This window comes from Orbicella faveolata, unplaced genomic scaffold, assembly GCF_042242905.1.
Source record: "Orbicella faveolata isolate gen_17 unplaced genomic scaffold, um_ofav_v1 contig_36, whole genome shotgun sequence".
Taxonomy (NCBI): domain Eukaryota; kingdom Metazoa; phylum Cnidaria; class Anthozoa; order Scleractinia; family Merulinidae; genus Orbicella; species Orbicella faveolata.
In genome coordinates this window covers 16,793,097-16,809,493 of record NW_028301565.1, presented here as the reverse complement: position 1 = coordinate 16,809,493, position 16,397 = coordinate 16,793,097, and the positions used below count along the sequence as shown (strand labels likewise).

Below are 16,397 nucleotides of genomic sequence, written 5' to 3'. Positions count from 1 at the left end.
ATCATGGACCACATGACTACTTTCTTAGTCGTCCACAAAAAGGGCCAAACACAGAATGATAGAAATCAATCAGTAAAAAGAAAGTGTAGAAGAAAACAAGCACACACACAAAAAAACTAACACAAGAGGCAGTTTCGCAGTGTAATAACACATTTCTAAAAAGGCAAAAACGGCTGTCCTAGTTCAGTATTTTAAGTCATAGTCATAGCCTTCGAGTCGTTGTCAAGAATGTACATTTTTCTCTTTGTTTTGTTTAGATGCAAGGAGCACTGTTTACATCCTAACCAGTGCGTGTTGTTCGCTTGGGATGAACCTTCTTCCGCAAAGGAGTTCATTTGGTTTGTCAAAGGTTCTGAACAGAAAATCAAGACTGACCTGTCAAAGGTGTGTAGATTGTGTTGTCATTGCTTAACTCTCTCACTCCCAAGAGTGCCATGTGACACAAAATACCATTACATGCTCAATAGTTTGTCAGTTTGTATCAAATATGAACAGCAAAAAGGCCTTAGATAGATCTGTCTTTTTAAATTATAAAATTATACCCCCCTCTCTCTTATATGAGACTTGATCAACCACCCCTACAAATTTTGCAACTTTTTCCTCTTACGTTTTTCATGTCAAGTTAATATCTGACAATAACCCACACATGAAGAGCTGCAAATTAAGCTATAGCGTAAGGGTTGTAAAAAGGGGGTGGGGGAGGGGGGAGATATTTTACAACGTCTTTTTTTGAATTCAAACTGTGTCTTCCTCTATGGCTGTTAGTATGACTTCATGGCATTCATCAAGCAATATGTTTCAAAGTCTATACTACGTGTACCACTGTGGTATTTGGGTTTATAATTACTGCTTTACAAATATTTGGTATTCGCTTTGTTCGGTTCGAGGATGTCCACCCTTGCCTCTTACTTTTACAAATGAAATCGTTGGCTCGAATAGAAGTTTGAGGTCGAGCCCGGCAAGGGGATCCCTCCTCATTTATCTGTTGTGAGAAGTAAGTAGGTAAATAAAAGCTTATTTACTTTCAAACTTTCCCGGTCCTTTAAGTTAAGCGTCAAAGTCTGAGTACTTACAATGTGTGCATTTTAGACGCCGTCAGATTTTTCTAGCGTCACGAGTTCACGTTCGAATGCAACTTACTTTGAATGATGTTCGGTGTTTATTGTGATCTGTGTGTCAAATGATAAAGGAATGTACAAGTGATTATTTGACTGCCGTAATTTTTCAGTTTCACTAATCTTTTCTCCTGTAGCTACACTTCAAGTGACGTCCGTGCTGACTTGTGTTTGTGTTTTAATATTATAGACAGGTTATGATGCGTTTGAGCATGAAGGTAAGAAGTTTTACTGGGCGGCATTCCTGGACGGTCTGCAGCGTGTGTTGCTTATCATTGATGACTTTACACTGGCTTACAGAGCACAACTGGTAAGTACATGTTGTGTTCTGATAAACAGGACGAGTGGCCACTTGATGTGTCTTGTGTCTAAGTGTCTTGTGAAATTTAGCTTTTTCATAACTTTCCTTACTTTGCCCTCCTTTTTTCAAAATCAAAACGAGGTATGGGGTTTGGTCAGGGATGGGGTAGTGGTACGTAAGAAAAAACGTCGTGGTGGCGTGGGGTATGTACTAAGCCCTTTAAATAACTTAGCTAAAAATGAGAGAGGGAGGGCGGAAAGGAGGTGGAGGGTATCAAGGAAAACCGTCCCTTGGGTATTTAAAGGTTGCTTCCCATCAGCTACCCACTTGTTTTAAACCGGGGTTGAAGCTTGTCATGACAAACTGTCGTTCTAGTCACACTGGAATTCCAAATCTGAGGATACATTTAGGTTTCTTCGCTTTAGCCTGTCATAAGAATGGTTAGTACCATTATCCGATAACCAATAATCAATAAGACACTACTGGTAGTTCATTTTCAATTGCCTTTAACACTACCTCTGTTACTCTTAGTGCGATGGGCATTGTCACTCCGATAGGCTCTGGGCTTTCGTGTGAATTTTACGAGTGGTGTATTTCCCAGTAAATGCACTCGTTTCTATATAATAAAGGACTATAAATATTTTTGAACGTTCGTATCATTATGGTCTGAGTTTTGTTTTTATTGTATTTTTCTTCGTCAAGGAACAAAAAGAACGCCCGTCCCAGCGCATCACTTTAGATCTTCAGGGTGTTGGCTTGTCTCTTGTCAACAATGAAAAGAGTATTGAAGTCGCCTACATTGGAATCAGACCGTAAGAACTTTACATTTTTGTTGGAAGTTGCTTGGTCATTGTTGGGACTGTGAACGAACTTGATTGGTCAGAATCACACAAAAATGTCAGTCATGTAAAATGTCAAACATACAGGATTTGCATCTGGGGTCTTTTGCATCTGAACATGCTCTTATAACTTTCTCGAAAAGCATTAAAACTTATCGACTTCACCTTCAGGTATTTTCATTATAACTTTTACAAATGTTGATCCCATTTAGTGTCTTCTACGGAATTACCGAAATCATGTTTAATGAAATAAAATTCCCTGGAGTTTGCGAAGTTGAGGTCATGCGAAAAATAATGTGATATTTATACGTGATTAAAGTGGTTAAGACTGTACAAAATTGTAAATGTATGATGACAGTGATCAAACTGTTGTCAGACTGGGTCTTTTTGTGGCTTTTCTATCTTTGTAGGAGCGATATTATCTGGGAAGAGCAGAAAAAGAAAGGACGATGGAAGGCTCTCAAGGTGCGCCTCTGTGATGAATTGGAAGCTGCTTGGACTGAAATACAAAGAGGTCTGTCTGTGGGAGCCACTCCGAGTTATATCTACAAGTCTGCTGACTTGGAGGTGAGTAACAGTGTGCTTTAGTAATATATCAAACACGAAAGACCGTGTTTGACCACATTTCCAAACTCCGAGAAGACAGTTGAAAATACGACGCGTAGCGGAGTGTTTTTGGAGACCTTTGAGGTGTTTGGAAATGTGATCAAACATTGTCTTGAGTGTTTGATACGTCTTCTCAACCGAAACTAAAACTAAGGAGAAAACAGAGATATAAAACCATAAAATCTATGCTAAACAAAATCAGATATCGAAACACTGTCACGGTCATGATTGTCTTTCTTTAAACTTGATAAATTAAACTTAAATTAATAACATTAAAAATAAAATTTATCTTGCCAACATGGATTTAATCATGTGTAGGTATTTCGGTGCAATATGGTGCCTCGGGACGCCAGTTTAGAAAAGGAATCAATGGCATATGAAGAATCCTTTCTTATGAAATTTGCTTTGGTAATCAAAAGAAAGTTCTCGTACTTTCCAAATGGAACGTTTTATGTTGTTTAATAATGTAATTTCAATGTGGGAGAGATCTTTTTATTGTAACGTGATGTGAACAATAGCGTACAACGGTATATTCTTTGTTTCTTTGTTTGTTTCTTTGTTTGTTTCTTTGTTTCTTTGTATGTATTGACGCATCAAATGTGGATAAAGGAAGCGAAAAATCCACTCTGAGCTAGGATTCTTCGGTTCCTTTGATGCACCATGATCCTAGTGATCTTGGATTAATCTGTTTAGTAAAGAAACACAAAATCTGTTTTTGGATTTAAGAATCCAATCTTGGGTTTTCCCAAAGAAACGCCTCCTTAGGTGTAATTTTTACCTCTAATTTTGTGTTTTGACCATTTCAGGTTGATTTTCAATTGATGGAAATTATGCGACCCACACGTCAGACCATTAGAAGAACTTTTACACCAGGAGTGTCTCTAGAGTATCTTGCGTCACCAAACGAAATGAGTTTCTTTGCCAAAATTAACTCAGTTCAGGTAAGAGAAAAGAGCCAAAATGTAGCTACCAGAAAGATGAAATCAGTCCAGGGAAGATCTTGAATCTTCAAGGTAATCTGCGGTGTTATTTTAACCAAATTTGCGGCAGTCATCATCAGGGGATCTGTCGTAACTGCCGAGATTACCATCCACAAATGTAGCTCTCTGTCACCTTTCTTGTAAGTTGAACAACGACAACGACAACAACAACAACAACAAAACCTTTATTTAAGTGTCTGGGGGTGTTTAGTATTTCTGCTAATTAGGGACACAACATAAAAGATTTTACACCATAGTAGCGTATTATTTTTGATAGTAGCGGCAGTGTTCGCTGCAGTAGTAGTTCAAAAATGTTGAGGAGATTTTCAAAATTACCATCGTTCGAGTGCCTTCGTAATCATTTAGGAGATAAAAAAACTTAAGTATTTTTTTTTGACTACTGACTATTGTTCTTGTGTTTGTTCGTCCACAGATTGACAGCCAGGTCCCGGACGCTACCTTTCAAACTGCTCTCTACCGAGTTCCCCCTCCAAAGTCTCTTGCAGCAGAAAACGGTAAGGGTTCAAAGTCTTTCAGTCCTAACGGTTGTATTTTTACTTTTAGATTTACGTTTATATATATTGTAGTACCTCGCTTAGGTTTGGACGTGTATTACTTTTAAAAAGCTCTCCAGTTCCTAGGGGCTACCTTTATAAATAAACTACTTCTTTATTTGGATGCTTGGTTGGTTGGTGGGTGGCTTGGTTGATTGGTTGATGATTGGTTGATTTCGTAATCTGCTGTTCTCAATCCTGGATCAACTTGATGCTGGCGCGAATACCGGGGCAGGGAGTGACTTTAAATGGGAACTGCTTCTGTTCCTGTTCTTGTTAACTGATAATACGTGCTCTTTTGTTTTAGCACCAAAGCCGTACATTGAATTGAGCTTAGTCACTAAACAAGAGGAGCACACACATGTGAATGAAATCAAGTAAGTTGCATTGAACAACACTGAAAGGTTTGATTGAAACCTGAAATACTAGTTTTCTTAACCGGTTGTCGTACATTTCTGTGTGGCAATGGTACTTCTGAGGATTGGGTGATACGTCACGACAATGTACCGTAGTTGATGATTATAGTTATTCTCCTCACCTGTCTGCTTGGCAATGTATTGAAATTGTAACGAGAAATTAGTTGTTATAACTTCTTCACCCTATAGATAAGATTTTAACAAATCCCAGTGGAGATAAATCCCCTGATTTCAACTCAAACTCATTTTTTTCTTGTAGTAATGGTGGCGAGAGGTTGTTAAATTCGACACATTTTCGTTTATTCACATGACCTCCTTGTCTTATTTTACCGTGCATTTATGTTTTGTTGAGAAATAGTTTAAAGATTTGTTATGTGGACGTGCAATTTTCGTTGAGTTGTTTTTTATAAATCTGTCTTTATATTCTGCCTCTAGGTATTTCAAGGTACTTATTCAAGAGATGGATGTGAAAGTTGATATGGGATTCCTTATGGCTCTTCTTGGTCTCTTCTCTTCCGACACCATTGATAGGAGCCAAGAGGTAACAAACATCACAGGAGTCCTAATCAGTAACCCGTGTTGCACCGCTTGTTGAGTGAGGCAATTTAAAATTCTGGAAATCCAACACATTCTTTTTCTAGCACTTACAACCAAGATGGCGTCCCCCCCCCCCCCCCCCCCGAGAACGTCGAGGACTTCAACTTAGAATGTAACAGTTGTAATATTTGATATTAGTATAAGTCTACTAGCGTTCTATTACGAATGTTTCTGATTGGCTACGCTACTCACTATCCTGCTGTAGATAGTGAGTAGCATAGAAGTTTGCGACTGTGAACAAAATGACGCCCGTTTCTTTTCATTTTCGAGGTATCTGTGAAGAAGATTAAGATAACGTTTTGAACGAGTAGTAGATTTATACTGAAACAATTATCTCGAGCTCATAATCTAATTGTTAAATAGTAGTATATTGTATTGGCATTATCGGACAATCTAGTCCATAATTTTAGCGTGTGTTAGTAATTGTACATTTCCTTAAACATTTTCTTAGATGGCTTTGGAGTCCGATTCGTAAATAGTAGTAGAACACAGTATTTTTTTCTTTTATTTTAGTGCACGGCCCCATAAGCGTACAGCTTTAATCACTACCATGGAGAAATAGTTTATTGCATTGTATTGTACATCATTTACATTAATTGTTCTTCCCATCTCAGTCCTGGAAATAATTTCTTCTCTGATCATTTCAAGGGAAGCTGTTTACTAGCTTGCCTTGTAAATATCGGTTAACAGAATACATTGTTCATCAGATCATTAAACACCAATTCTGACACTGAGGCTGTACGTTTTGTTTCCACAGGCTACCCAGTATTCCTTGGACAAAAAACGCGTCCATGACAAACTAGGCGAGGCGTTTGCTGTTCAGGTTTGTACCTCAATGTATTAATGTGGAAATAAACTTCGCTGAATTTCACGTGTGTTCTCCGTTGTTTCAGGCTGCGTTGAGTGCTACAAGGAATTTCTTTGACTTCTTCCATCTGTCGCCGCTAAAGGTAAGAAGTCCTTAATTGTAGCCGCCTTCTGGCTTGTATACAACAGAGTTATGATCTGTCCATCTAGTGATCGTACTAAGTTGTTCTGAGAAAAGTTCAAAGGTGTTAGTCTTTGGAAACCAGCTGCTTCTAGTGATCACCATGTCATATGGCTTGAGGCAACGCGGCAAACCATTATACCAGTCCTGGATTGTGTATGCCCCATTACACTTGGGCCCTGTCCACACTAATGCGTGTGGAGATCGGAGACATCTGAAAATAAAGCCCTTCTGTTTCAGTGTGGACGGAGCGTTACTCCTCATTCATAGGAGATCATTACAACATTTCTGGTCGCCCAGAGATCGCACAATGTTCCTTTCAATCCTCTTCTAGGAAAAAAGGCGATTTTCAAATGTACTATCTTCGTGCCGAGTTTATCCTCTGTGGTTTTGGAATTTCTTTGTAACTCGCAGTTAACCGGCCAATGAGAGAATGAAGCCTTCGGACACATCCTTGGCTGATTATTTAAGGGCTACTTCACGATTTGCGTGTCTTTATAAGTTTAGCCTAAATTTTTCAAGTTCGTCCTTTGTAATCGGACTTAATCTTCTCCATCCTTGTTCCTTATTATTATCTGTTTGGCGTTTTTCTATATTAGTAAACTACTATTTTCAGGTTTCCTTCACTTTAATGGCAATTTTGCATGTGGCCAAAATGACGTGATTGAGCTCCTTTAATATTGATTCCCCGTACAGATTCATCTGAGTTTCTCTCAGCTGGGTGGTGGCGCAGGCGGTGATAAATCACAGACTCATATCGGCGGCAGTTTTCTGAGCCTGTTATTGCAAAGTGTTGGAGTAGCAGTCACTGAAGTACAGGACGTAGAATTCAAGTGAGTAACTGACCAAGGGAGTGCTTTTGCTATGCTTTTGGAGAACCTCTTTTGTTCGGTATAGTTTTGTAAGGTGTGTAATATTCGGATCAATTTGTTTAACGTTTTCTTCTCCCATCCATTTTCGCTTCCCCGCCCTTCCTCCCCACCTCCTCCCCCAGCCGATTATAGGTCTGAGGAGGAACAATCAAGCACTGTCAGTGTAATCGCCATAATTTTTCGTTCGTTTAGAGAGCAAAATTGCTACTGAACAAGGTGCCCTATTTCTGCCGCTGCCACTGGTCTATTAATACATTTACTATTTATTTGTGTAACCAAGGATTTGTCATTGAAGTACCGAGTTTGTTCTCGGGCCGAATCGTTTTGAAGAAACGTTGTGACATACTTTGTGAAGAGTTGTCTGAGCTTTTCTTTCGTCGTTGTAGGCTTGCGTATTTTGAAATTGAGGACAAAGTGTACACTCAACAGCAGTTGATGGACGTCGCTGTCAACCATTACTCGCGTCAGGTAAATAAATTGTATCTCTACAGTAAATCGTTGCGATCAATGTGGTTTTGATTAGTTGTGTAATTATATATTTTGGTGGTCACTATGTTTAAGCGGACAATTTTTACAATGATTCGGTAAAGCCTTGCTGGAGCACTCTTTAATTCACCCACCTTAAGATCTCTGGCCCTGGTTTATTGTAAAATCAGGTACCGTTTTATTTTTGGAATTTTTTGTGGGCTCTACAAACGCTATCTGTTAGACTCCACATAGAGGGCAATACTGTTATCAATTTAGCTTCCTTAGATCTGTGGCTTCTCGTTTTCCCTCAGCCATTCCAAAATGGTTTTATATAAGTGCACACTTATTAGTGTAGCCTTAATGTTCTCCAGTTTAAAACTTCACCTGCGTACAAATGGAGGCATTAGAAGTTATTTCCGAGTAAGCCATGCCGTGTATATAACCGACTCCTATTGGTATCTCTAATCTGGCCTAATCTATCATCGGAGCTATAGTTCTGACTAATATTTGTTATGTGTCTTGATTGTCAGGCTTTGAAGCAGATGTACGTGCTGGTGTTAGGCCTTGATGTGTTGGGAAATCCATTTGGTTTGATAACTGGCTTGAAGGAAGGTGCTGTAGACTTCTTTTACGAACCTTACCAGGTTGGTTAAACGGCTTATTTCCATTGTCTGGCGTAGATTTTGCTTTGTTCCTCTGGCTCAAAACCTAAGAGTCAACCAACGTTACGAGAAATGCTTGTGCTTGTAACTCTTTCGACAACCAATGTCTTAAGTCCTGGGTTTGCATTTTTGATATAATGGAAAGGGTTGGATCAGAGGGGGTGCCTGGTGGGGGGGGGGGGGGGGGGGCGCTTCTTGACGGCGGGGAAAAATTAAGTGATTTTCACCGACGGCTGCTCCTAGATGTTTTGGAAGTCGGTGAACTACCTCTGAAGATTTTTAATTTCTTTTTGCTTTTTTTTTTTCTTTTTGCAGGGTCTTATACAGGGACCTGGTGAGTTTGCAGAGGGTTTGGCGATTGGCGCTAGGAGTTTGTTTGGACACACAGTTGGTACGTTGATATGCATGTATCTTCAGTCTCTAATGCTAACATTCCTTTAATGTATTTTCAGTAATGTTTACTGCGTAATGTATTTTTTTCCCCGCATTTTCCTAACATGGTGGTAACCAGCTCGAAAGTCAATGGCTACTCTGGTTGCCACGCACATATTTTTTTTTATTCTTTCCATTACTGTATACAATATATATTTCTCTTCTCATATTTATTTTTGATGTAAATTAATTCTGTAAATACTGCGCAATAAAAGTTGATTGATCGGTTGATTTCACCCTGGATAAGTTCTTGTAAAACGAGAGCGTTTCATTTGTCTTCCAGGTGGTGCGGCTGGCGCAGTCTCGCGAATAACTGGCACGCTGGGCAAAGGTATCGCGGCTCTCACAATGGACGAGAAACACAAACAGGAGAGGAGACAGGCCATGGGAAAGAAACCAGTCAATGTCAAAGAAGGGCTCACCAGGGGTGGGAAGGGATTGTTCGAGGTACGGGTTAACGTAGATTACCAATAGGGGATTCATTCTGACGTGCTGACGTCATTGTTTACATTTTTGCTCATTTGCATACGGCTTTGCATACAGAAGGAAACATGTTAGATATGAGTTGACTCCAGGCAGCTAAAGAGCTAGTGAAACTTAATACATGGTGAAATTTTTTAGCTCTTTGGGTGTAATATTCAAGGAGATATTGTCTTTCAAAAACTGTAAAATTTCTGGGTGGTAAAAGCGCTAACGACCTCATACATTCTTTGTAAAATTTTGAGTTTTTAAACCCGTGTTGCACAAAAAGTATATAATACGTCAGGCTCATATTCATTGGCAGAGTTAACCGTACTATGACCTTTCAATATTTAGAACTGTTTTATTTGTAGCTCCATCAAAAACTGAATTGCTTATGCTAATGAGGCAAATATTGTAAACAAGGATTCCCCTATCGACTTCGAGCAAGTAACGCCCTTGAATTTGGCAAAGTGTAGGCTTTATTGTCAAGAGAAAATATTTGCTGTTTAACATGATATTATCAGTTTATTTTATTTAGAAGCAAGGATTGTCTTGTCAGTAATTGTTTTCTCTGTATCAGGGCGTTGTTGGAGGTGTGACAGGGATAGTGACCAAGCCAATGGAAGGTGAGTCCATTCAGTTTCTACCATGTACCGGCTCGGTGATTTTTCGTTTCGTCTATTTCTAGTCTGTTGTCACTTAAGTATTAAATCTGATAATAACTGATTCGCCTAGTAGCCCTATGCTACCAGCGGATCAGTTTTACATCTGTATTAATTTTAAATGCAATTGAAATAAAGTGTGTTTAAAAGTGTGAGTGTGCAAGTGTTGGTACTTTTAGTGAGAGGTTTATAAGTGACTGAGATTTTTCGACTGCCTTGGAGAGCGTTGTCTTGGTAAACGAATCTTAGTACACGATAGTTATTTAAACTTTGGAGCGGTAAATAAATCATTTGTTTCCTGACCTCAGTCAGTCGTCAAACAGGTGGGTAATCTCATCCACCATACTTGTCTGGTGGATAAGCGTGAACAAATCTAATTGGGCAATCAACTGGCGAGTGATAATCCTGTGGATAGTGTTATCCATACTCAGTCAACCAGTTCCCTATCAGCTGACTGTATCAACTGACAATTCTTTGGTTGATGATTCTAGTTGCATCTGTAAAATCGTTTTTGTTTAGGAGTTGAGATCCACGCGAAGTTAGTGCTAGCTAGCAGTGTGCTTATTCGACCTCGCAAATAATAACGTCATTCGAATAATATATCAAACACGAAGAAAGTGTTTCATCAGAATATCCAAACACCGAGAAGAGAGTTGAAAATACGACGCGCATCGGAGTATTTTTGTCGAAGTTGGAGGTGTTTGGATAGCCGAGAAACACTGTTTCGAATATTTGATATATCTTCTCAATCGAAAAAAAAAATAATAATAATAAAGAAGTAAACGGAGAAGTAAAATCGTCAAAATCTGTACTAATCAAGACCGGGTATCCGAACCTTCTCTACGGTTGTGATTTTCTTTGTTTTAACTTGGTGAATTATTAATGAGTTTGAGAAGCTTAATTTTCGGATGAATGATTGAGCCTATAAATCAGAATCCCTTAGTTATTACACCGCTAAAACTCAACATCTAGATCTGTTATCTTTCGATAAATGTGAACTGAATTTTTCAGTTGGTCTTTCTTGTAATTTCTCACATTGCTTTGTTCTTATTTCTCTTGACTTGTCTTTCTGTAGGAGCTAAAGAGGCCGGGGCTGCTGGATTTTTCAAGGGACTGGGTAAGGGTATGGTTGGTGTGTTGGCGAGGCCTGCTGGGGGACTGGTTGACTTTGCAAGCAGCACTTTGGAAGGAATCAAAGGGTTAGTACCAAGCTCGAAATATTTATTCTCCAGAGTAATTTAAGACACATTTTTGATGACCGTGCGGGAAATTTTGTGGTTCATCTGTACGCTTTGTCCTGAAGTTGCTCATTTAGAGAGCACTGTCATTAATCAAATGCATTTTTGTGTTAATAAGGAAACAAAGGGGAAGGGGCGATGGTAATCGAGAGAGTTATTACTGTGCTAGTTAAAGAAAGGTAAAAAAAAAGAAAAATCAAAATAGGTGTTCAATTTTTTTTTATTTTTGTTCTTCATCTTTCACTCCCTTTTACTGTAGTAACTTGAGAAGAAAGAATAAATATCTGCCAGTATTTTAGTGGCATTTTGTTATGGAGTCCATATACATCGCGCTGATAATCTTTTGTTTTTGTAGATCTGCTAGTACGGGCAGTGAAGTGCGACGCCTGAGACCCCCAAGATGTTTCTACGCTGATAAGGTGACTGCTAAGAACGACATTTCGTCGCTGATACAAATCTGAAAACCGTCATCTCAATGGCGTTTGATTGGTGAAGAAGAATTTCTGCTTTGACGGGTTATCCGTCTCAGTTGAATTTGGTTTTTCAGGATCTTATTAATGTACTGTTAACGTTCTTTGCAGGTGATAAAGCCCTACAATTCACTTGAGGCCCGAGGGAACGCCATTCTCCAGGTATGTGACACACACAATTATACTTCTCGTTTGTGTTTCCTCGCGGCCAACACGCGCACAATGCGTCATATCACACTTAATTTATTGCATGTCTTGCTATTAAAACAGGAAATCAAGAAGACAAAAGCTGCGCTGCTGGATGATACCTATTTCTGTCACTATCATCTTAACATCAAGAAAGCGCTGATTATCACCAACAAGTGAGTTTAGCGAGGGCTAAGTTAGGGTACACTGTTCGAGTACAGTCCAGCCATCTTCCCATCAGTTATATCGATTGGGAGTGAGGGTGGATGGAAACTGGAAGAAGCTTAACGCCTTGTATCTCCTTGTTCCCTAGAGCGAGGGAAAACCATTATTCTTCTTTATTATGGTAATGCATTCAAGCTGGTAGTTAAGTGCGAAGAGGGGGGCCGTGGGGTAGGAGAAGTGGAGATTGTAGTAACTACAATCACAGGCAAAAGTTTTGGGTCAAATTTGCACTCTTGGCGCTTTTGCACACACGAAGACGCGAATGCAACTTCACCTGCTTAGCCTCTCCCCCCACGTCGCATACAGTGTTGAAAACTGGTACCTGCAATTTGAACTTTGCATTGGGTGGGGAGGCGGAACAGCAGCGCGTTCTTAAAAGGATATATAGCAGTTTTTTTTTTCAAACTTCAGTTGTAAAACCCAGATAATTCGTTGCAGTACATCAGTGTTCCAAGTACTTTAGTCCACCAATGTAGACGGCGAACCGTCGCGCCCATGTTTACAGTCACCCGTTTTTTTCTTTTTGTTTTGTTTTTGTTTGGCCATGTAAAGCTTTCTGTATTCACCTATGCACCTAATCTGCTGCTGGTTTGATCACTATCAACTTGCCATCTGTATGGTTTTCTTCATTTGTTTGGCAGACACATCATAGTTGCTGGTAAAACAGAAGTGTTTGAGACTTGGCAGTGTGACTGGATGTGTGAATTTAGAGAGCTTCAAGAGGAGCCGACAACTGAGGGGCAAAAACTCATTCTTAAAGTCCCGGTAAGACAGTTACATTCAACAGTGATGATCAGCTAGTCTTTAATGCCAGCTGTCCTGATTTGATTGTTATATGAAGCCTCTTTTGCAAATATAAACAGGATTTTAGAGCTTTATGGCAAAGGGAAGCTGATCCCCATATACCACATCAACTGGTCACCATCAGGGCCCATAACGGCTAAGCAACATTTCTTGTGGTAATCGATGGGTCTGTCTCGCGGAGCAAATTTGATAATTTCCAAAGACAATCCGAGCTGCGTCGGCGAGCAAGTGGAACACTTAGCTATTTAACAACTTGAAGGTGATAAGGGTAAATTAACCGCGTAGCGAGTTTGTGAAGTCAACGCCTTTAGCGGTAGCTCGCTATCGGAGGCCGAGGAAACCAAACTGTTTGTTTCTCTGTTTGTTTCTCTGCTGTTGTCAATGCTGTGTTGTAAAGTTACGTTCCTAAGTGTTGGTCGAGTAGGACATAATTTGGCCAAGGGAGAAGTCATAGATCTTGCATTGTGAGATGGACGTTCTGCAAAGAAAAGCTATTTGGTGCCATGTGACCTTTTCACTTCAGTTTTTGCTCAAGCTCCATTAAGAAGATAAACTAAATAGCGTTTGTGACCATTTATCATGTTTGTTTTACTTTCATTTATGTTAAGGACAAAGCCAAAGGTAAAGGCATTTTCAAGAAGTCAGCTGTAAGATCTATACAGACCCCAAGTTCAGAGGTCGCTCAGGTATGGTATCCCTGTCTAGACATTTGACCGTAAATTATTCTGTATGCCGCATAATTCGCTCGGAAGACGTGACGGTGTCTGTTCCTGTAGCATTCCAGCTTTGTACTTCTAAGGGAGACAAAAAACTAATTTAATAGCTTTTTGTGATCTGGTAACAAAGGAGTTTGATGGACACGTCATTCTACTAGTGCCAATCTCGTACCCAATCCCTCCTTTCATCTGTCGACCAAGAAGCCAGAAAATGATGAGCAGGAAATTGCGCGCTGGCTCGTACGCAGTCGCTATTGGATTTTTTTCAAAGAGAAAGCGGTCTGAATCGAGTGGAGCGCGCGGAAGTTGTGGGAAGAGGCGAGAAAAATATCGACGCTATTTTTCCTTTGACACTTCCCATGACACCCTGCGCGCCATAATCTGTCCTAGTATCCAATCCTCAATCCCCTCAAAACACGTAAATAGCGACTGGGTACGAGTCTGCCATGGTTGGTGTTTACTCGCGGTAACTTGGACATTTTCTTCGACATAGAGCGACAGTTTCTGTGTCGATCATTACTTCCCAGTCTATGTCGTTAATAAAGCTGCTACTGTTAATGCAAAAGGCTGAATTTACCTTTTTCTTTCCTTCTTTTTTTCAGTTGCTGGTGGGAAAAATCCGGGAAGCTCGTTCTTAGAGCAAATTCCACTCGTTGCAAGCGAAATTATACGAATGCTTGCTTCAACAGAGACATGAATAATATAACCAGTGTGTTCCTTCGACAAAACTTTAAAAAACGACTGCGAACGGGTGGTCATTAAACCCTTAAATTCCAGAGTAAATCAAAATGGTATTTCTCCTCACGGTGTCAATATCATGGTCAAGCAGATAAGTGATGAGAATACAGAAAATTACCAACTTGGAATAATCTTGATGTGTCCCCGAATTCTTGCAGCGAACGGTAAACGAAATGTATGGTAATAGAGAGTAGAGAGAATTGCTCTTTTGAGCGTGTAATTAAACGGCCTAAAAAAAGATTTTGGATTTACTAATGACTACTCTACTCAAAGTAAGGTATGCTGGCTTCATATACATAGACTGAAGGGAACGTTATTTGGTGTTGTCTTTGAAGAGCCATAACTTTTCTACAGTCGTTCAAGTTCCTTCCCGTGTCTAGAAAGAAAACTTAGCATCACCACAAACGCCAGAAAAGCCATGGTTCGGGTTGTTTGCCATGAAACGTAAAGACTGATCGGCGTTTATTTTCTCATAGCCTGGCCGATACAGGTATCGAGAAATAACAATATGATCACGTTGTTTTCTAAACATGTTCTCGCAACTAGGTATTATTATAAGAATTATGCGTACTTCAGTAAGAAGATTTTGGAGTTCTTAATTATAACAAATGGGAAATAACCGGGGTAAAGATTTTTTTGGGTGGCCTATAACTTGCACTCGCAAAATGGGAGTTTCTACTAAGATTCATTTGGAGTTCGTTTGTGAAGCGAGTAGTAATGGTATGAAATAAAACAAGTATTTAATTTAGTTTAGTATATGTTTACTTATAGACTGCCTGCATCCTGTTATCTTTTGACCGAGTCTGACGCGCAGCTAATCCCGCTTCAAACCGAAACGAACGTCGTTTTTTTTTTTTCGAGAGACAAAGGGACTGCAGACAGTCTATTGTAGGTGATTAATATCAGTTTAGATTTTCTAATTCTTTTAATTTACTTCTGCTCATAACTCAACAAAAGAATATCGTTGATGAAGTGCATTCTTAGACCTTCTTACATTCATCGGTCATTTTTGTCAGGGCCCTTTTTGTAACCGAACAATTGTTCCCTCGGTGTGGCCAAGGAAATAAGCTTTAAATTCTATTTTTAGATTTAAAATAATTTTAAATAGATATCTTCGTATTTGAATAAACATTGTTGAACGACTCTCAACCAAAAAAGTATAAAATTATGTTGTGTGAAATTGGGCATTAAAAGTTCATTGCCAAGTTGTTTGTAGGCATGCATGGCGTGCAGGTATTTTCTGTAGATGTTAAATACGTTCACTCCTTTCCTCTCCACTCGCACTTGTCAGGTAGTCGAACGAAATCGAAAAATGCTGATGAAAGTAGCAGGCCCTGCGGTCACGAGCAATTAATTAACAGTCTCAAACTGATCATTTTCAATTACGTCAATTATGTCAAAGGGCTTTCAGGCTCTACATGGAATAGACAAAACAAGGGCAGTGTTCGAGCTTTTAAGGCTGCCGTTGTGAACGCCAGTCTTAATCCTGCATTGGTCAAGTTTATAGCTTCAATTTCACAATAAGCAAGCTGTCTCGCTTTTCCCCAAAATGTCTGTTAATCAGACGAGCTAATATTGGCAGTGCCAAAAATATATTGTTGTTTACATACTATTGAACTCGCCAAAAGTAACCAACTAATGATAAAAAAAACGAGAGAACTGAAAGACCCACCCTGGCTTACAATGAAATGCCAAATATCGATCCTGTGATGTTGCGCAAAAGCCGCGAAAGCGATTGAATTTATAATCAGGGGGTGCATGAAGATATAACAATTGCTTGAGGGAGGGGAGGGGGTGGCTACTAATGTAAGTTTTGAGAGCCAACTGACAGACCCAGACCCCTTGTATTTTCGAACAAATGAAGGCTTCTCTAACCTGCTTGTCGCGGACCCAAAATGGCGCCCAAATGTTACTTTAGAAATTAAAGATAACGCAATTTTAGGTTACCAGAAAAAAGAAAACGGTCAAAAATTATTTGGAAATCTGAATAAAGTGTGAAACATGGCAGCAAAGTTTATTAACGTAACGAAAAAGTATCTAAAGCCATATTAAATGCGAAAATTTAA

At 39.5% G+C, this 16,397-nt stretch overlaps 1 protein-coding gene across 1 annotated transcript in view; it reads left to right on the top strand.

Annotated features, from left to right (window-relative positions):
* LOC110059448 (intermembrane lipid transfer protein VPS13A-like) overlaps window positions 1-15,536 on the top strand; it is a 74,962-nt gene extending 59,426 nt beyond the window's left edge. The window contains exons 75-97 of the mRNA XM_089275116.1: window positions 258-384; window positions 1,306-1,425; window positions 2,119-2,228; window positions 2,666-2,822; window positions 3,668-3,802; window positions 4,275-4,356; window positions 4,703-4,772; window positions 5,247-5,352; window positions 6,166-6,231; window positions 6,302-6,358; window positions 7,093-7,229; window positions 7,655-7,736; window positions 8,267-8,380; window positions 8,714-8,789; window positions 9,114-9,277; window positions 9,873-9,918; window positions 11,030-11,153; window positions 11,548-11,611; window positions 11,774-11,824; window positions 11,933-12,024; window positions 12,715-12,838; window positions 13,486-13,563; window positions 14,196-15,536. Of these exons, the coding sequence (XP_089131242.1) occupies window positions 258-384; window positions 1,306-1,425; window positions 2,119-2,228; window positions 2,666-2,822; window positions 3,668-3,802; window positions 4,275-4,356; window positions 4,703-4,772; window positions 5,247-5,352; window positions 6,166-6,231; window positions 6,302-6,358; window positions 7,093-7,229; window positions 7,655-7,736; window positions 8,267-8,380; window positions 8,714-8,789; window positions 9,114-9,277; window positions 9,873-9,918; window positions 11,030-11,153; window positions 11,548-11,611; window positions 11,774-11,824; window positions 11,933-12,024; window positions 12,715-12,838; window positions 13,486-13,563; window positions 14,196-14,231 (2,218 nt within the window). The 3' untranslated portion in view covers window positions 14,232-15,536. The remainder of the gene's footprint in view (window positions 1-257; window positions 385-1,305; window positions 1,426-2,118; window positions 2,229-2,665; window positions 2,823-3,667; window positions 3,803-4,274; window positions 4,357-4,702; window positions 4,773-5,246; window positions 5,353-6,165; window positions 6,232-6,301; window positions 6,359-7,092; window positions 7,230-7,654; window positions 7,737-8,266; window positions 8,381-8,713; window positions 8,790-9,113; window positions 9,278-9,872; window positions 9,919-11,029; window positions 11,154-11,547; window positions 11,612-11,773; window positions 11,825-11,932; window positions 12,025-12,714; window positions 12,839-13,485; window positions 13,564-14,195) is intronic.
* The last annotated feature ends 861 nt before the right edge of the window (window positions 15,537-16,397 follow it).